General features: G+C 35.9%; 1 protein-coding gene across 1 annotated transcript in view; it reads right to left on the reverse strand.

Annotated features, from left to right (window-relative positions):
* ARHGAP42 (Rho GTPase activating protein 42) overlaps window positions 1–21,365 on the reverse strand; it is a 167,614-nt gene that overhangs the window by 19,900 nt on the left and 126,349 nt on the right. Inside the window, exons 8-17 of the mRNA XM_082483163.1 lie at window positions 19,738–19,867; window positions 16,151–16,251; window positions 13,890–13,999; window positions 10,175–10,253; window positions 9,109–9,148; window positions 7,814–7,876; window positions 6,131–6,205; window positions 5,329–5,413; window positions 4,020–4,078; window positions 3,190–3,295 (exon numbers count right to left, since the gene is read on the reverse strand). Coding sequence (XP_082339289.1) covers window positions 3,190–3,295; window positions 4,020–4,078; window positions 5,329–5,413; window positions 6,131–6,205; window positions 7,814–7,876; window positions 9,109–9,148; window positions 10,175–10,253; window positions 13,890–13,999; window positions 16,151–16,251; window positions 19,738–19,867 — 848 coding nt within the window. The remainder of the gene's footprint in view (window positions 1–3,189; window positions 3,296–4,019; window positions 4,079–5,328; window positions 5,414–6,130; window positions 6,206–7,813; window positions 7,877–9,108; window positions 9,149–10,174; window positions 10,254–13,889; window positions 14,000–16,150; window positions 16,252–19,737; window positions 19,868–21,365) is intronic.

The following is a 21,365-nucleotide window of genomic DNA, read 5'->3' on the forward strand; positions in this document are numbered from 1 at the left end:
AATACGGGAAAGAGGTTTGTATTGGAGACAACGTGATTATAAAGTGCAGGAAAATAAATACCTCTCTTCTTACATGTTTTCTATGTTGCTTCATTAAGTTATGCCAAAAAAATCTTTCCAAAATTTTACTTCAGACAGACACAATGACAGAGATTGTTATTTGGAAGCTGTAACATGAAAATGACTACCTTGTTAAAGCACATTTTTAGCCAATTATCTTAATCTAATTTTCTTTGTAACAGATCTTATGTTTGGTTTAGGTGACTAAGGGGTGTTTGGGAAGTCCACTAGTATTTTAATGAAAATGGAATTTTGAATTACTCATCTCTAGGTTTTTTAGAAAAACCTAAAAAAATAACCCTTTGCAATGTTATTCTGCTTTGTGCTGCAGAGTAACTGTTAAGGTCTCTTATGCAAACATAATAGTCTTATAGCATAGACAGAAAGTAGTGTTTGTCCTGTGTTTGGGTTTCCTTGGTTACAAATTTGGTAGCTTGGTTAATAAAAGGAACAGTGAATTTAATATCATTGTAACCAGAAAGGACTTTTTATAAAGCATTTCAAAGGCTCAATTTCTTGCAAAAGAGAAAAAACCCAGGCCTGTAAATGGATCATTTTGATAACCAATTTCCCCTGAACTAGTGCTACTGTTGCTGGGCTACTGAATACAGGCCAAGCTAATCATGCATTTCAGGTACCTGTAAGGCATTCGTTAAGGTGTAGTTGCCTTCTCCTCAAAATCTCTTTCTTTGATATATCACCAGTAAATTTTTGATACCGCCAGACTGCGGACTCCTGACTATCTACCTTAGAAAAGTACGCTGTTATTAAATTATACCAAAGAACAGTTTATTCTTAAAAGCAAACAGGTAATTTGACTAGGAGGGTTTAAAAACAAAAAAATGAGTTACCTATCAGAAAATAACACCAAACTTGCCGTGTTTGCCTCGCTGTTGACTGAGTATATACTCATACAATATCACCTCTCTGCAGGGTGCTTTTAAGGATTTGCTGATTTTGTTTGTTAGTTTGTTTTTAGCATGACCTACGTCCCACAACATCTAGATCATATTTAATTTTGCTCAGTGACACAAAAGTCAAGGTAGGCAGAAACATAAAGACCTTAAGACCTAAACCAAGAAAAAATAATATTATCCTTGTTTTATTACCCACAGTTAAAGGTATAGATAGTATTTTCACCTAGACACAAAAGCATACATAAAGGAACTGAATAACTAAAAGAATTATAGGGAAAGGATGCACATTTTGAAATTGGATTTTAAACAAAAGAATGAAGAAACGGGAGGTTGTTTTTTTCATATTTTCACATTTACATAAAATTAGGCACTTTATCTGCCATTTGTTCCCTGAACAATCTCCACACAGTGGTAGGAAAAAGATGAGAAGGAAGATAACTAATAAACTCCAGAGACTAATTTTGAATTCAGTCTCAGCAGAATTGCTGGCATAAACAACAGCTGGCAAATCATATGAAAAATTACAAAGGGTGAATTGAACATTGGAAAGAAAAGAACTGAACGTTTTCAGTATAAAACCATAAAGTCAAATTTATCAGGAATGAGAATTGCATCAAAGATGTGACAGGCAAGAGTTAAAGAGAACAACTAAAGAAGGGAATACTGCAGGCATGCTTTTCTTTGGATATGCATCTGAGGTCACATTGAGAATAAAGAGGCCAGGAAAAGAGGTCAAGAAAGAAATGCTTGCTTATAACTAACTCTGCCTACAAATATGTCAGTTCCTATGTGTATATATTTCTAATTTTGGGGCTTCCAGACAAGCAACTTTTACAAAATCATTAATCCCTTATTAAATGTTTTAACTTTTTAAGGTTTAGACAGCAGTAGATATTATAATTTGTAGCTAATCAAACAACTCCCTGAGTAAGGAAACATAGGAAACATGCTTTTACCTGGTTCTCTGGGTTACCCCATGTCTAATGAGATGCAAGGTCTGTCTAATTGGTTTTTGCAACGGAAGCATTCACAGCAGCACCCTATCACGTTAGCTCTCCAGGGGCTAATGACATAAAGGGCTAAAAATAATTTATTAGGGCTAAATAATTTCCTATCAAAGAAATTTTCAAAGTTCTCATGTCTACAAGAGGAATTAAAACTGTATTAGGCTTCACTGTAGACAGCTTACTGCAGGCTGTGGCTCAAGCTGTGATCAAAAAAAGCAAAATAGCTGGGATGTAACGAACAGAATGAAAACAATATGTACTCCTCTCTTATGTCTTCTACAAGTCTCAGTCATGTGGGCCTTATCTGAACAACTGCTGTTTCAGTATTCACATTCCCAGATCATTGATAAATGTAGTAAAAAGTATACAGCATCCTAAATCAGAAAGGATAATACATATTAAAAAGTATTCAGCAAATACCGGTGAAAACCAACCAAAGACTTAGTAAAACTTACACAAATAACATTTGATGCAGGAACAGGATAAATTATAATGCAATAATGGTATGTAATCATAGCTAGTGATACAGAGAGACATAAGAGAATAAAAATGTCTTTTTTGTCTCACAGCACGTGCCAAGTGTAATTCAGTGAAGACAAAAGGTCATCAGTTCAAAGAAATGCAAAATCTTTTCCATCTGACATTTAATTAATACTTAAGGAAGCTGATGAAGCAAGGGAGATTCAAAAGTGGGTTTGGGCATTTATATAGATACTAAAAATATAAATAATAAGACTTCAAATTAGTGTTTTCAAATGATATTACACTTCAGAGCTGTTAGAGAGAAAACTAAGATCAAACATGAAGGACAAATATTATCACATTAGTCTACTCTCCATTTCTGAAAAAATGTGGGATCTTGAGTCTGATTCAAAACAGCGTTTTCTATCCACCTTAGCACAGTTTCAGATCTTTCTTAGAATTAATTAGTGCCAGTTCCTGTAGTAAGTAGGAATGTGAATGAAAACATTGAGTGGGTTTATTTTATAAACATAGTTGGTCATCTTGGTGACTCTTTGCGGTGTTATTTTTCATTTTGTTTCTACGGTGAGTATTCTTCAGCTACATTGAGAACAGCATTTTAGAAATTAAATGTAATTTAAAAAGTTTCAACACAGAGAGTGTATTGAGCAACAACTACAAATTTAAAGCAGAAATAATCCCATCTTACAATAATACCAAAGAGAAAAATCAAAAATAATTACTTGACCAAGTGCTTGATAAGGATGTCCAGCATCTCTCTGTTCTTCTCTGGTAACTTATGCACAAGCGCATGCACTGCCTCAACTCTGTAGTTCTGATCATCTGACTCTATTAAACAGAAAACAATATTGTTGATAAATTAGAATGTGTGCTAAAATGTGACTACAAATGGCAACAATGCCTGTATGCTAATACACGCATGCATTACAAGAAGCCAAACACAAATAGCCTTTAAAATGATGAGAACAATTTGATTATATTTATTACAACATTCTGAAATTGGTATTTCAAGTAACTCGCCAAAAGCAGTTACCACCAATACTGGAACTAATGAAATTTGTGGCAATTTTGACCTGGTGTGCCACTTCAGTGAGATCCAAGATTTTACCTCTCGATATTTAAAATATCTAAAATTCTTGAGTGTCTTTTATTCTTACCAGGGCAAGAGGAAGTGGGGAAATAATTTCAAATTCTAAACTGGAATAGTTTGAAAAACAATCTTACTATCTCTCTATCTAATTAACATAAAAGAATTATCAGCCCATATAAAACACACAAACATATAAATCAAGGCTCAAAATTTCATGCAGAAGGCAGTCACACAGAACCTCTACAAGATCAGAACAAACCACCGAACAGCTTCATCTAGTGTGACTTCTCTGTTTTGAGGGCTTTCATGTGGCACCGTGCTGTACAGTGACACGGAAGAACTCAGATCCATGGCTGGATCACTGAATAATAGACCAAGGAGAAAAATAAGGATAGTAACTGAAGAGATCAAAGGTTAGAAACAATATTGCTTTCATGAAAGTGTATTTATTACTTTACTTACTAACAGCAACAATGAAATCTTTGTGCAGCTTGAAAGTCATAAGTGGTTCTGAAAGACATCTGGTTGTAAAAGAAAAAATTAAAAATAAAATTTAAAAAACTGCATTACTCGAAGTCTTTTAAAGTTTTACGGGTATGATTATGTGAGCTGTCAACATCTGCACAATGTATATTGTATGCTGTAGGAAACCCAATTCAGTGATGACTGATTGCAAGTAGTATACAATGCAATCATGTACATAGTCTGAAAATCTGAGTTGAATCTGGTGTCACCACGTAAGTTAATAAGGGAAATACTACTGGCACTGATTGCTTTCTGGCTTCCAAACTGTAGAACAGGAATAAATACAGCTGCAGGACATGGTACAGTGGGCTGCAGAAGCAATCTTTGGCACAAGAAAGGTAAAACGACAATGAAATTTGCAACTGAAATTCTGATCTGAGAGATCCTAGAAGTCATCCTCTGAAAGGCAGACTGTGAATTGAGATATAGACACCAACACACAGCTACTGCTAGCTCATGTTCTAATTTCACAAATACAGTATCTACAATGATTTGTGCTTCTGAAGATGTGTCACAAATTTCTTCAACCAAAGACACTCTTTTCAATGAATTCTATGTGAGCATTCCACTACAAATCCTAGGCATGTTTTCCAGAGTGAATAGGGATTTCTGATGCTGCCCTTTGCCAGGTGACTGGTTTAGGAAATTTAGATTTTTTAGAAGACATAGAACATCCACCATCCATATTCGATGCTTTTTATTATGTTTCTTTTGAATGCCATATATTGAGACCCAAAAAAGAGTTAACTCCAAAGTACCACATTTCTTGAGAGTTCTGTCTCATATTAGCGAAAATTTTGAGAGAAAATGATAGTGCGGGAGGGATACTGTGTTTGTGAAGACACCAACAACACAGGATAAAAACCTATGATTTTGCAGAGATTTTTATTTTGCTCCAGCAATGATAACCTGAAACCTCATGGTACGCAGCTTAAGGGATTCAGAAAAGAAAGACTGAGTACAACATGCTTTGTGGCTAACATAGATTTTTTTAAATAAAAATATGTAATTAATTAAATTCTGCCAAATTTAGAGCTATATAAGGCATGACTATCTTAATAAGGCAGAAAGTGCATGACAAATTTTGTATTTATTACTACGTATAATCACAGGGATATTAGGCAAGATAATAGCATACTCAATTATCAGTATGCTAACGGACACAAGAAATGTAATATGATATCAATAAACAAAAGATTAATGGGCCAGAAAAGGAATACTGAGATTTCTGTAGCACCACTCTTACCTGAGGTAGTTTTTCAGTCCACTTGTTATTGTTTTATTGTCCCAAAGTTCCATATCAATATCCATATCAGGAGGAGATTTAGGGGCTGTTAGAAATTTGAATTATGATTGTGTTATCATTTGACTAGCACACTAACTAGAAAAGCAGCAAAACAGAAGCTAACAGATTAGTCATTTAGCTCATGTGATTACTTATTAGCCAGCTTAACTACCTATTTGAATACATTTGAATCTTTTAATCTCTGCCAAAGTATCAATAGAAATTAATTTAGCACTTATATTTAGTACCTGTAAACATTAACTATATGTACTGTATTGAAGTGTAAAGTAAGCTCAAGTCAACAGAGAATTACTAATAATTCTATGATTCTATGATTCTATAATATATTTGGCTTAGACATTTAAAGCCAGGCATCAGGGAGTCAAATTAGCAAGAAAAGTGAGACCAGAAAAACTGTCTATTAAACTGAGCTATGCTGTGTTACAGAACTAAGCTTTGGAACACTTCTGAAAAATGCCAAATAGATACCAATAAATAGAACTTTAAAGCTAAAAGAAGAAATGCATTTTATCAGTAATTTGCCCATGTATATCAATTATTACATGCAGAAATTGAATACCAATGCACACAAAAACCTAGTTAGACGGATCACTTTTTAAGACTGCAAACTCAATTTAGTGGCAGTAAGTGCACATGCAAAATTGTAAATATTATAACACACTCTTCTGAGCACAGCAGTTAAGGTGAAAGGGACCACAGCGCACACACTACATGCTGACAAAGGTTCACTTCAGATACTTACAAAATATGGTATTCATCAGCTTTTGTACCTTAGAGTTTACACCACCTATTCTGTACAGCCCCAGGATTGTAATACCTACATTGGGAAAACAAGCATAATGAAAATAATGAAAATATGGCTATTTCAATATACGCCAATGCATCCTTGGTGTACGCTTTCAAAACATCTAAATGTATTTATGGAAAATTGTACAATTACATTCTGGAATACTGCTTTGCCCTACTGAATTCTCTTCTGGGATATTAACAAATGCATTCCACTGAATCCACACCGCACTACACACTAATCATAATTTTACATTAACAGAACCCTTTTTTATAGAAATCACCCATATTAGCAAACAACCAGGAGATGGCTGGGAAAAGTGAAAAATAAGACCCCAAAGTAGTCTGAAAACACATTACATGTCAACAAGTTTATCTTAGCTAGATTTCAGTGGAATTACTATGCGTCTGTATTTGCTTAGACCATCATCCCTTCCGATTAAGATTTGATGGACATTTGTAGGAGAAATGATTTTACCCAAAATAAAAACATAGACTGCATATTGTTGCAGCACTGACACTGAGAACTTATATGTTATGTATGGATCCCCATGCGGAATAGAGACAGTCAAGGCCCAATTTACTCATAAGTTTCAATCACTGTTTTTTTTTTTAATAGCATAGATACTAATAACAACTAATGTTTAAAGTATGACATCCACAACACAGTATTTCTGTATTTCAGTGATGATAATTTTATTGTTTTTAACTGCCTTTTAAAATCATCAGGATTTAAAAGTCTTCCCTTCCCCTCACCTCAAGTCTTACCATTTAAAAATTGTCTACTTTTCCTTTGAAAACAGCATTCTGAAGTCTGATCTCATTTAGACAACCCAGGTGTTTTGTTCCAAAACCTTCCCCCCCAAAAAAAGTTCTCGGTCAGCAGTGATTCAAAAGCTAAGTAACACTGTTACCTGAGAAACTGAATGCACGTTGGGCTCACTGTTGCACAGAGAGACCCCACAGCTTTTCGATTAGAAGAGAGCTGCGCACTGACAGTTCAGTGCATGGACAGGAACAGGTTACCTCTTTTTATGAAAGACAATACAGCCATACCTCTTCATTTGGAAGGGGATAATTAAAAAATGCTGTGAGTTGCAAGGTATCACCTCATCAGTACAGTGATTATTATTTTCTTTTTGGACATTGCCACTACTAAAAGTAAGTTTCCAAACATTTAAAAAAATGGATAAACCGTGTACAAAATGAGTGAATGAAATGATAGGAGTTATGCTCTGTAAAAAAGATGTTCCAGCAGAGAGTATTCATGCTACTTTTTGGTCTTCAGGTTTCACATCAGAAACCAAAGTTGGGAGCTGAGGCTCCCTACAGTTTTACCATGAGAAAGCACAAATCGGTACACACAAATCGAAGAATAAAGATTTGCACAACTGCGTAATAAACTGTCTAAACAACACAACATTACAGAAAGTGTTTAAAAAAGGCACTTAAATGATATGTTAGGAACTGTTGTTGGAACTTGTCGCAACAGTTTTAAGCGTAAAGCACACAGATAAAATGTGAAAAGTACAAACCAAATGATGGACACACTCCAAAGCACAGTTGTAAAACATGTAGAATTAATCAAAGTAATATTTGAGAAAAAATACCCACACATAATTTGTGATTTAATACACACCTCTTGTTTCTACAGCATGAATACATTTCCTCACAAAGTTGAAACCTGCTTCATTTAAGAACACTATAAAAAGAAGAAAAAAAGGTAATTATTATCTAACTTATCAATACACAAAATCTGCATGTGTAGCTACATTCACACATTAGTCAAGGACTGATACACATCTATCCATGAGATTATGATACTTATTCTGTAATAGCATTCTTGTATTTTGAGTGGTAAGGTGTCCTGGTGTCAAAATCCAACTTTCTAATCACTAGTGTATCATTAGGAGCAGAATATTCTACTGTCTTTCCCAGAAATCAGTAGCCCCTCTACCCATACAGCTGAAAGCTTGTTGCTTTAAAAGTAAATTCCTGTACTCCCTTCCTTCTACTGAGGAAAATGCTTTTAAGAGATCAGGACCGACACTGTGAACAAAATATATTTGTTGGTTTTAACACAACAACATTCTTTGTTCATTGCAAATGCACATAACCGCTCATAAAATGGTAACACAGGAACACAATCTTTGTTATTGACTCTAATGAGTGAACTTATTTGAAGTGAATGTACTTCTCTTTAATTTTTGTATTTCAATGATCACTGCTCTAACTAGCTAAATAAAGATCTTAAAGCAGCTTATTTGCCACCATTAAAAGAAACATCATCATATAAAACCCAGAGGTAGTGGATTAAATTTTCAATTTCCAGAGTCTCAAATATACCTCCTATGAAGATGTATGTCATTATATGACACAACTCTCTCTCTGAGATACACACATCCACACATATATTTAAATTATTTTTATGTGTTTGTGTTAATATAATATTATGTTAATAACATACGTGTTAATATGTTAATACAATTGTACACATAAATTGCATAGAATCTTTAAATATACTCATTTTATTACTCAGTGTATGTGTAATAGGAGCATATACACCTAAATCCAAAAAGATTTGATCCATATAGGCATATTATTTCAACACACTGGCATGTATTTACATTTAGGTATACAGACTACTGATAGAAACTTTTTACAGATTTGTTAAATATATTGATTGTAGCTTTGGAGCCAATCAAATTTTCTTCTAACTTATGTTTGATTGTAATACAAAAGCTGAAGGCTTTCTCATTGTTTACATAATTTTGGATGTGCTGTTGTGTAACCCAATCATGTAATCCAACAGTTATTTCACAGCAATAGAAAGAAAAAGTAAAACAATTATTATCTCTCACACACACACATATTTAGAAACCAGGACATTACAGAAATCTATCAATATTTGGTAACACTACATAGAGTGCTTACTTTCTTCCTTCTTGCTAATAATGGCTGGTAGTGTGTAGATCTGTAAAAAAAAACCAAACCGCAACATGTCAATGTCTGTGCTTTAAATTTAATTTAAATTTATTGCCAGGTTTGTTGGTAGTTCTTAAGCTAGCTGCAACATGCTGTGTATTAGCCTGCTGCTAGGGGAAAGCCAGCCTTGCTGTTCACCTTCTCTTGACGTTTACCCCACAGCACTCACCCAGGTTAACAGCCCTGCGCTGGGATCTGAGCAGGTGGTGAGGGCAACAACCCACTGTTTTTGGTTGTGTTTGCAGTTTTACACAGCTGATCTTCTGGGAGAGAAGGCAGAGGGCCAGTGGCATGTGTCCCAGAAACCTATTCAGGATGGCCTTGAGATTCTAGATTGACTAGGGATTTAACAGTGTTAAATTTATAGGCACCTAAAATGTGTTAGAAGTCAGATTCGCGGACTCCAAATGGGTTAAATGTCAATACTACTACTGATCTTATTTCTGTACTGTTTCAATCAAACTAGAAGCTTGTAAAAAGACTCAGCTATCTCGTAAAACCAATCGACCATTTTTTTCGCCTTGGGTACAGGTCTGGCATCATCGTCATTCAGTCACTATTTCAAAAGCAGATTAATACTGGGAAGAAATCTCAGGCAAGCCTGTCTTTCGCTTTTGACACATTTATGTGCTCTCTGCAGTGTCTTTCAAGACGGTGCTAATTGTTTACCCCACGATGCTGCCCAAAAGATGGTTTGTTTGTCTTTACCAGTACAGAAACTACCACTTTACATATGTTATATGAACCATGAATCCTATCAAACAATATGCTATCATATTACTTAAACGTTAAATATCCTAACATAAAATAATAATACAGAAATAAAGACTTAAATTCACTAATAGTTCTGCTATTCTACTTTGTACCTGTCTTCACTGTATATTTGCGATGTCTCACAAAAAGCAGAACTGTATTTGCCTGTATGTAACACAGTATCTGAAAAGCATACTAGCTTCTTTCTTTAATATGTGTGCCACAAAACTGTAAAAAGAAGAAAATGAAAAAATATCCTTACTGGTTCCTTTCCATCCATAGCTTCGAGCCAAAGTTTTCGGTTGGATTCTGAAAAAGCTTGCAATGTGATAATTCCAGGTCTGTCAAAAACATACATATACATTGAAGTTACTAATTTCTTTTTCTCAAACAGTATCCGAAGTCAGAATCCAAATGTATATTGACATGAAGCGAATATATAAAAGACAGAGAAGTAAAAGAAAGTTGATGGCTTCTGAAAAAATACAATAACTTTGAGCCAGATTTAAAACCAAGTCTGTTTTTTAAAAGTTTGGTACTGCAACATGTAATTTTAGATGCCTAGTCCTAAGTGCTACAACCCTCTAATAGGTATTAGGCGCATCTATATTGCAAGAGGAGTTGTACACCTGCAAACAGGATCCAGTACAACCCATTATTTTTCAGTGGCAAGATGTTTAGGGTGGAAAACTTAAGGGCAAGATGCATCAGCTCAATTTGACTAAATGCATCTATGCCTGAGCTAGTTATCTACATTCCTTTCATAGCCAATGAAGAGAAGTACTTACTTTTAATCTAAAAGTCATCATATCCCAAAACAAACATCCAAAGTCGGTCAAAAGTAATGTGCCCTAAAACGGTTGCCTATTAAGTGCACTTTGAGACAGTATCTTAAATACGGAGCTGTAAAGCCAATTGAGCTGAGTACTGTCACAGCAGAGGAATTTTCTATTTGAGAGGATTCAAAAAAACCCAGTTCTTTCTACTTGTGATCACAGGCAAATGAGTTCTTTAAGAAATGCTTTGAAAGTAATTCACTGATTTTCCAACACAGAATGCACATAAGACAGTCCATTTTAAAAAGTCCTGCTCCCACACCAGTGTAGGTTGTCTCTGCTTAAAACTTTCAGCAAACTGTCCAAAACTCTGATTTTTCTATGGTAGGTTCACAAATAAAAGATACTATAGTTTTTACTAGGTATTCATCTTACACCCTAAAAATAAGTAATCAAAAAAACCCCTCATCCTTTCCCACCTCCTCCAAAAGACCTACTTTGTCAACCTGTATTTAAAAAGCATGCAAGAAAGCTTCTGGACAATATAAAATATCAAAATGTGCATTCACACACATACACCAAAACACTGAAGGAGGAGCAAGCCCTGCTCTTACACATAAAAATGCCAAGCTGAGTATTTTGTTTGCTATCTACTAGCACAAGTGTAAATAGATACAGTCAGTCCAGACTAAGATGTGTAAATGTTTTTCTATTTTCTTGAAGTCTAATTTTATTTCTGTTTTAATATTCCATCTTGCTACCTACCCACAGATTTTTACCCAGGAATTTTTCTCTCAAAAACATTTTTAGAAATAGAAACTGATTTTTTTTTTTTTTTTGTGACCACTGCTTAATATTTCAGTTGAAAATTTGCATTTATACTCATAGTCCTTTGGTCACCATGTACAGAAAGAACAGAAATTTCTGAGTGTCATTTTACTCCAAGCTTAGAGATACCTGATTTTAGCTCTGGGTTTCTGATTTAATTTGTTGGCCAAGTTTGCAGTCATTGTATAGCATGTTTTAACACTCAAATATCTGACACTATAATCCCTAGATATTAGTATCCTCAAAACAAACAAAAAAAAACCCAAACCAACTCAAATACATTTTGAACTAACTTCCTCTCTATTTACTGAAATAGTTGGTGATTTCTCAGAAATTAAAATTACACTTAAGGTGAAACACACTTTTTGATGTTACCTTAGCTTCAGTACAAATAAGATGGTGTAACCTCTAGAACAGTTTTTACAAGAAGTCTGAGCTGAACTTAGGTGTAAAAAACACCTAAGTAAATTTTAAATTAGTTATGTCAATTAGAAGGGTGTGTGTTCTCCGTTAGTTGTTCACAAGGGTTTATTTCAGTTAACATGTTTCTTTCATGAAATGAGATGTGCACATCAGTCCGCATGGTTTTCCAATGTTTTAATAAAATAATATTTCATATAATATTTCATACAAAGTTGCATATAATAATGTAAGGAAAGAATTAGCTCTGTAGGATAAGGTGTTTGGAGACAGGAGTTACCCATAAAATCTTGCAACAGAATTTTGAAGACTGATGTAGCTGCACATTTTTAAAAAGAGGTCTTTTATGATGTAAAGTCATACCCTCACGTTACTTAGGAAATTTATCTTTTATTCATGTCAATGTCTTTTAAAGTTTTACTGCATTTTGCAGGTGATGTCCAACTTTATACTCCGAGTAAAGAATATTAAGTCTTGAATTTAAAATTAGTTGAAATGTAATCATTATCACAGTCTTTTTGAATCCTCAGTATTCCAGTGCTGTGTTTGTATTTATATGAACTTGCTCACGTTCTTAGCCAGTTACTGACACCAGTAACAGCTGCTGCACCTTCTCCTTCTTAGGGGAAGCCCGAGTTTTACCAACATGAGATTCAGAAGAGATTAATGTTGTCCTTGTATTTGAACTCCCACCAAATATTTCTAGGTATTTCATTGCCTATTTATCTCCTCTGCTGACCTGTACAAAAATTCACTACTTCCCTGCTGAATACCAGATCAATTGGAAAAGCGAACTTTCTATCAGCCTGTGAAAGTTAGATCCCAACAATAATGACCAAGTAACTTTGTATCCTATTCGCCTTTCTAAGTTTCCAGAATGTCTTTACCTTATAGGCCATGCACGTTTGTAATCAATCATAATGTCAAAAGGAATAAATAATACATTAAAAGTGCCTATAACTATCTCTTTGATGAAAACGTGAAGAACTGCAGATGGAACTAATTGTTCTGTGCAGTTTTTTTGAACTGTGTGTTTTCTAGCAGAGCAAAGGGGAGAGAGAAGAGACAACACTCACTTGTGAATACATTACAATGGTACTGCCACAGATGTGTCTAATCAATGCAACTCTACTTAGAAAGAGACAGCTACCAGTTTCAAACTCAACCTGACAATTCAAGCTTAGAAGCTTTCAAGAGACCAATTAGTCTCAACATTTGTTCGTATCAAATTTCTATTTCTTAAACCTGAACTCAATCAGAAGTTTATTTTAGAAAAACAATGTATTGTATTTGAAAGTACCAAAGTATCCTCAAAATTATCATGTAAATACAGCAGTTCTGAATGGAATTTAAAGTGACAGTAATAGTCATAAAATATTTCTTAAGAAAATGACTACAAAAGTCAGTCTATTTATGACCTTTTAAGCAAAAAAAAAAATCCAATATTTCTCTTTATTCCCAAGCTTGAAAAAAATACTTTTACAAAGTATTATGTACTCATACTTCAAATACAAAAAAGCTGTTTTCATCTATCTTATAAAATTATAATATTCGGGAATAAATGAAAAAAAATGTAGAAGTAATTTTTGACAAAGAAAAATGACATGCTATCATACATTTCAGAAAGAAATAGAGATTGGTACAGAATATGCTTATTAATAAGTATTTATATAAAAAAATTATGATCTCTTCCTAAAAGACGGTAGTCAGTTGTGCTACAGGTTCTGTGAGAATCCACCTTGTATCTGCATGCAAACATAATGTAGTTAAGACAACACATACGCAATATAGTGAACTTTGTTAGAAAAAAAGGTCTTGAAAGCCTAGTTTGTCTGGATACAAGCGTACTGAGAAATACACGTTCCTTTTACAGGAGTAATTATTATATATTGGTTGCAAGTGCTTCTAATTTTAGTTTAGTCAATTTGTTAACACAATGAAAAAAATTCAAACCTCTCAAATACTTCAATATCGAAACAGAAACGTTTGTCAATTGAATCTGTCTTTCTCCTGATGCAAGATTTTAGCTTGAATATTTCTGGTGAGCTTGTGACAAGGCCATTCTATAAAACAAAACAAAACAAAATTAGCACAGGCAGTATACTGATGTACTTTGGCTTCACATCTTACATTTAACTGTATGAACAGTTCAAAGAACATGTCTTAAGATAGGTGAACAGTTCAAAGACATGTCTTAACATGTCTTAAAATTATTTAGGAATGTATACAATAATTTCTCTGTATATGAAGTAAGACTACAGTTAATAGCTTTCTGTCACATATATGTTATTAAATCTTTATATTTCAGAAAACTCCTTAAATTCAAAACTTTACAAACATCTGCATATATAACATGATTATATGTTATATGTTAGAATGAATATCATATAATTGTATCAACTCTCACATGTAGATTAAAAGTTTTCAAAAAATAAAGCTGACTAACTTCTAGTTCTGGCCATCATCACTGTGAGGCCACTCTATAATATTGGAAAGGCTGATGCATTCAGGGGAGTTTCTGAGGAATGGGAGAAAGCAAATGTCACTCCTGTCTTCAAGAAGAGCAAGGAGAAGGATATAGAATCACAGAATCATTTATGTTGGAAAAGACCTTTAAGATCACTGAGTCCAACCGTAAACCTAACATTGCCAAGTCCACCACTAAACTACGTCCCTGAGCACCACATCTACGCATCTCACCACCTCCATGGATGGTGACTCCACCACTTCCCTGGGCAGCCTGTTCCAATCCTTGACAACCCCTTTGGTGAAGAAATTTTTCCTAATAACCAATCTAACCTCCCCTGGTGCAACTTGAGCCCATTTCCTCTTGTCCTATGGGGAACTACAGGCCAGTCTGCATCACCTTGATCTCCGCGAAGCTGATGAAGTGAATAATCCTGGAAAGCATTTCCAAACATGTTAAGAACAGAAAGGTGACTGGAAGTAGTCAGCATGGATTTAATGAAGGGTAAATCATGCAGGATCAACTTGATAGCCCTCTACAATGTGAAGGATGGCTCAGTGGATGATGGAAGAACAAAGAATACTGTTTATCTCAAGTTTAGCCAGCCATCCTACTACAGTAATATGCTTCCTACTACATCCTCATAGACAAACTGGTGAAGTACAGGCTAGATAAATAGATGGTGAAGTGGACTGAAAACTGGCTGAACTGCTGAGCTCACAGCAGAAGTCCAGCTGCAGCCAGCCACTAGTGGTACACCACAGGGGTCAATACTAGGGCCAGCACTATTTAGCATGAAAAGGAATAACCCCAGGCACCAGGACATGCTGGGGCTGACAGGATGGAAGGCAGCTTGGCAGAAAAGGACCTGCAGGTCTTGGTGGGTGACAAGTTCACCAAAAGCCAGCAATATGCCCTTGCAGCAAAGAAGGCCAAGAGCCTCCTGGGCTGCATCAAGGCAGAGCATTGCCAGCAGGTCAAGGGAGGTGATCCTCACCCTCTGTTCAGCACTGGGGAGACACATCTGGAGTGCTATGTCCAGTGCTGGGCTCCTCCAGACAACAGAGACAGTGATGTACAGGTCCAGATAAGGGCTATCAAGATGATTAAGGAATTGGAGCATCTGTGGAGGAGAATCTGAGAGAGCTGGGACTGCTCAGCCTGGAGAAGAGGGATCATATCAGTGATTCCCGATGGGAAGGAGTATAGAAGACTGAGTCAGATTCCTCTCAGTGGTGTCAGTGAAAGGACAAGAGGCAATGGGCACAAACTGAAATACGGGTAATTCCATTTGAACTTAAGAAAAAGCTTTTTTACGGTGGTCAAATGCTGAAACAGGTTGCCCGCAGAAGTTTCAGGGTCTCCAGCCTTGGAGATATCTAAAACCCAACTGGACACAGGCCTCGCTAAGCTGCTCTGGTCGACCCTGCACTGAGATTAAACTAGACGATCTCCAGTGCTCCCTTCCAAACCTCATCCATTCTATGATTCTGTGCAAATGGTATTGATTACCTATGCATTTGGAACCATCACATTAGAGAAGTTATTTCATATGTGGCTTATATACGTTTTAAAAGAAATATTTTTATTTAAATATTTATCTATGCTATATAAGACATGTATTGCTTCATGTATGAAAACAGCCTTATGCTTTGTTCACCCCATTTTTCTTTTAACAGTTTCTGAATGCTTAATACAAAAGATGGAATATACAGTTCATGTATGCATTCATGCATGTGCAACTCACCACTTTTCCACCAGATTTTGTTTCAGCTATGCTCATGGTAAATGTTTTTGTTCCTTTATCGTAAGTGCAGTAATGTTTTACCCATGTAAATCCAAGAGGTCCTAGATTAAAGACAGATAGTATTAAAAATAATTATTTTAGCATTTTATCACTCTTTTAGTTAGAGTTATATAGAGTGGAGAAATGAAACACAACAGCATCCACATGTAGCCCACAAAATCAAAAACTCCCCTAACTTTTAGCCTTGTCCTGGAGAGGTTACACCACACTACTTCTTAATACTACTGCAAAGTGTAGGATCTCTGATGCAGAAGACATTTTCACTCCTGGATTATCCACAGCTTTGCTCAGGCATTGCTGTGAACCTTCAGTGAACCTAAAGAGAAAACCCTCTTGAGCTTAAGCTCAATGGTATTTTAAACTTTGTCCGCTAACCTAGCTTAGATACAGGTATTTATAATGTGTTCTTTGCTGTGAGGACAGGGCGTAAATCCTCCCACTGTTTCCATAATTCTCTCCACATCCTAGAAGTACAGCTAAGATGTCCCACAATTCCCTGGAAAAAACGATGTTTACTGTAGCACAGAGCAAATATAAGATCCCGGATTCTTACAGATGCATCTGGAGGGGTGGTACACTGCACAGGACAGGATAATTCAGGTTTTTGCAGTCTGACTGCTCCCCCTTGGGCCAGAACATTATGGCTGTAACTGCACTGGTTAATAAACAGTGCTGGCAGCATTCACAGCCACTAGGTAACACATAGTCAATAGGTAACTTGGACAAAGCTTCTTGATTTTTGAGGACAGGAAATTTAGCAGAGGGTGGGATATTTTGTGCAAGCTTGTCTCAATGGCAGAGTAGAGCCCCTTTTATTTTACTAGCACTGACGCAGCTTCTGGGTACTCAGCTGCAGACACCAAACCCAATGGCTGTGTGAGGAGGTACCAAGAAGGAAAAGCATTTCTTTCCTCTTGGACAGCATTATGCTCCAGAGCTTAGCATTCAAACATGGCCCCTCTCTGCAGAGCCATCGCAAATGTACGTGCCAAAGCAAAATACATATATATATATATATATATATATATATATATATAAAATGCAGTATTGTAACTACTGTGTAAATTCAGAATAGGAAAGGACTAGATGATACTTTCAACTCACATATGATATTCCAATTCATTTCAATGGGAGTTACTCACGGGAAAAATATGATACTGATTTTTTCAAAGTATAGTATATCTGGACCTTTTAATCCTTTTTAAAATGAAATGAGCTCTGAGTTAAAAAAAAGTGTTTTAAGGGTTTTGTGTTTGTTTTTTTTTAAAGAACTGTAAACAGTTAAATAAAAACCGGAGGTGTTAAAATCAAACCTAGTAGTTTTGTATAAAAACAATGGTGTTACCTTCTAAATGTAGCCTTCCACAAAGGTGGAGGATATATAAGAGATTGCATCAGTCATGTAAGTCCGATGTCTGGCAATCCAGAAACATAGATGTGGAAATTTATATGATCTGTTATGCTGACTTGGAGAAAATTCTCCTATTGACTGCATTTTGCAGGAAAGTAATTTCATGAATTCAAAAGTAAACTGGTTACCCATCCTTAGAAATTAGCTGTCCTGTTCCTATATTTTAACTTATTTTCACTTAGCAAAACAAAATCTATAATTATTCTAAATCAATTTTTCCTCTGATGGCATTTTATTAACTGTTTTAGCACATACAAGAAGGATGAGCACTCTCAAAGTGGTTTTAGATGAGTTTAGAACCCACCTCTTTTTCATTAAAAAATTGTAGCCAGACACCTACATTGCAACTTTGTGTTACTCATGACCATCCATCTACATGAAAACAATTTATGGCCTAGTGCCCTTTTTTTTTTTTTTTTTTTTTTCAAAAAAAGACATTTACCACCATGCATACCAGTAATAAACATATACAGGATTTACTCTCAAGAATAGCAAACAATTCACCCAGTTGCCCATAATCTGACAAGAGCCTGTGGGATGATGGTTGTAGGAAAGGAAACATGCATGACAAGGAAACATACAACTAGTACCTCCCCCACTGACACAGAGATTACAGATCCTGTTACTCTGAAATAAACTAATGAACAAATTTCTTTTCAGCAAGAGGATGTCAAGTTGGCCTCTCGCTATTTAATGAAGCACAGCGTGTGCCCAATGCTTCACTCTTTTTCTGCCTCCCCCATTAGCAGGGCTCAGTGTAATTTCCACTTAACACAGGCTTCTTTTATCATTGTTACTCAATTAAAACATAGAAGGTCTTCTTAAAACTTTCTGTGCTACTGAGGGTAAAAGTGGCTGAAGTTAACTATGGTAAGCATTGAAGTTTCTTTCTTTTAGCTCACATATGGAATGAAGATTAATTTCATTATGTTATTTGGAAAACCAATTATCTATAACCCTATGTAGTCTCTTCAGTTATCATATAAAAGGGGAACAATGAAGAAGATATCCTTAAAACTGAGGTTGAGTGGGGTCAAGTTTGACACAGGAATTCTGTATCCAGATGCCTTCTATTTATTCTTAGATTGAGAAATCAGGTGCAAAGCTGTATTTAATAATTTTTGCAGGAATGTCAAACTTGCACATGCATGTACACACTATCTCAAAACACTGCTATATGCTTTTCTAGTGTCAGGCTGATTCCACAGCAAATAGAAAAATGAACAAATAAATATATAAATCTGGGTACCCCATGCAATGAAAACTATTTTACTGAGGGTTTTGCCTAACACAGCTAGTTTGGCTTGGTTTTCTATACCAGTTAGAGTGTAAAACAGTGGCAGTTGATACTTCAGGTGACGTACAATTTTGAATTCTCTCATTTGACTTTTCACATATTTCCTGGTTCTTTTCATTCATAACATGATGTATTGCTAGGCTCTTCCAAGCAGTTTCAGACACCTAGGACAACTTTAGTTCTATTCCTTCATTTAGCTCATCACTTCATTCTCATGTCTCATGAAGCGAATAAAACATAGGTATAGGTCTGCAGCTATTTTGAAGGTGACAGACTGTATTTAAATGACTTTTATTCTTTCACCTTTGTTTTCTGTTTTGTGGATGTTAATTTAGTCTTAAGGTGGCTGGGTCATTGAAGATCCCTGGTAGACGGTGGAAATTGCTTCTGCTGAGTGAACTATGGGCCCTGTCCAGGCGGAGAAAGTACAGAAGAGCGCAGAATTTGGCAGGTAGTGTCAAAGCAGAGTGCTGGGAGCTTGCAGCTTCTGAGGAAAGGCACAAGGTGGGCAGCCAGAGCAGAGCTTGCTACCAGTAAGCCACTGGGGTGGCCAACAGCAGGGACCTACTCACAAGGACCCAGGGGGCGGGAGCTGAGTTGCTTACAAGTGTTTTGATCATCATTCCATCTGACTGTAGCTACTCTGAGTGCTTTTGGAGTAGTCAAACACCTTTCTTTTGAAAAGCAACAACAACAGAAGTCTGCAGACATTCAAACACAGAGCTGTTGTGTAGTCCGGCTAACTAAAACATTTTCCTGTCCTTGCATTTGTTGCTGTGCCTTTCAAATCAAATTAAAAGGTACATCTGTTTTACTCACGTTTCTCCTGAACATAGAGATAGCCTTCCATCGTCCATTGACTTGGTGGTCTGTAATCCTGGTTGGCTGACTTCATTCTTTGCATGAGTCTCTCCACTTCCTGCCTCGTGCTTTCAAAGTTATTCCGGGTCTAATACCCGGAAAAAGAAACAAACAAAAAACCCCACATTATCTCATGCAAGTACAAAACCACCAATGAATAAATAATTACTGATAATGCCAAGGAGGCTGTATTGGAGACCAACAGAACCATTTGCCAGAGACATAAAAGGAAAAAAAAAATAAGCAATACAGAATAATACTCTTAATTGCTCTCGAAGCCTAGGAATAACATAGTAACGAGGAATTCAACTTAAGCACACAAGTGCTTAAGGAAACATAGTTGAGAATGGTAAGGTTCCTCTTTCTGCGGGTCACTAACCTCAGAAAAGGAGGTCATTTCATATCTTTAGGTTTGCTTACACAGTATTTTGCAGACAGATGCAGGCTTTCTCTCTGTGTACTGTGGGATACACAGACAGAAGCCAGGCTACATTAGAAGCTCCCAATAGCATAGCCCCAAACCTGAAGCAGTAAGTCCCACTGAACCGCTTGAAGTACAATGCAGAAAACACTAACTTGGGTTAATGCCAGGCTAATGTCTCTAGACAGCTTCGGTCTCTCCACACACGGAAGAGGCAAATGTTCTATGCATCTGTATCTGCAGTAATACCACAGCTGCTGATAATCAGAATAGGCAGGTTACTGGGAGTCACGAACATTTTTTAATAGGACTATGCAAACACCAGAGTTAAGTATAACATAAATATACTAGGTAAGAAACAGGTCACAAGTGGCAGAATTGTGCCAAAAGCATGGAAGTACTGTGTCTGTCCTAAATATCACGTGTGTAACCAGCCATCTCACCAAGCAAACAATTAGGTACAAAGGTGGGTTAATTGTTTTTGCTAATATCTATATGCCTGTAAATGGACATTTTTTCCTATTGAATTCAGTGAGGCCAGGTTTCCCTCCACACACCTAGCACTGTATAGTAGAGGAGAATTATTATGAGGTGCCAGAGGTTTGAGGGGTTGCTGATAATATACCAGATGTTGAACACTTTGTTCCTACAGGTAATGGAGAAGAATAAAGATTTTTTGTAATGTTTCTGCAAAGTCATCTTATGGACTCTAGTCAGAAAAATACTCCTAGAACTTTATACACTGGTGAATACTTTCCCCTTTTTGTGGGCCACTCATGGAGTTGCAGAGTAGTATGATAATACACATGTTAAATCTTCTTCTTGAAGACAAGCATTATTATTAGAGAGGGAGGTAAGATTCTTCTCTGAACTTTTCAGATGAACTATTTTTTAATTAACATTAAAATTGAAAAAATCCTTTAATAAGTCTGTTTCTATAGATAGGCGTATAGAAGTTACTCACATATTCTGACTTACAATGCCAATTTGGTCTGTTCTGTGGACTCATGCTCCTCAGAACTTGCCATATTAAAGTAAATAAATCTCTGGACTGAAGCACATTTTTCTCTTTCACTGAAACTGTGCTGTGTAACAACACTGACCCCTTGTGCCTTTATCTGAAAGAGTCTTTGCAAACCGAAAGTTGCAAATACATCATTTGAAA

This window comes from Vanellus vanellus, assembly GCF_965231255.1.
Source record: "Vanellus vanellus genome assembly, chromosome: 1".
Classification (NCBI taxonomy): domain Eukaryota; kingdom Metazoa; phylum Chordata; class Aves; order Charadriiformes; family Charadriidae; genus Vanellus; species Vanellus vanellus.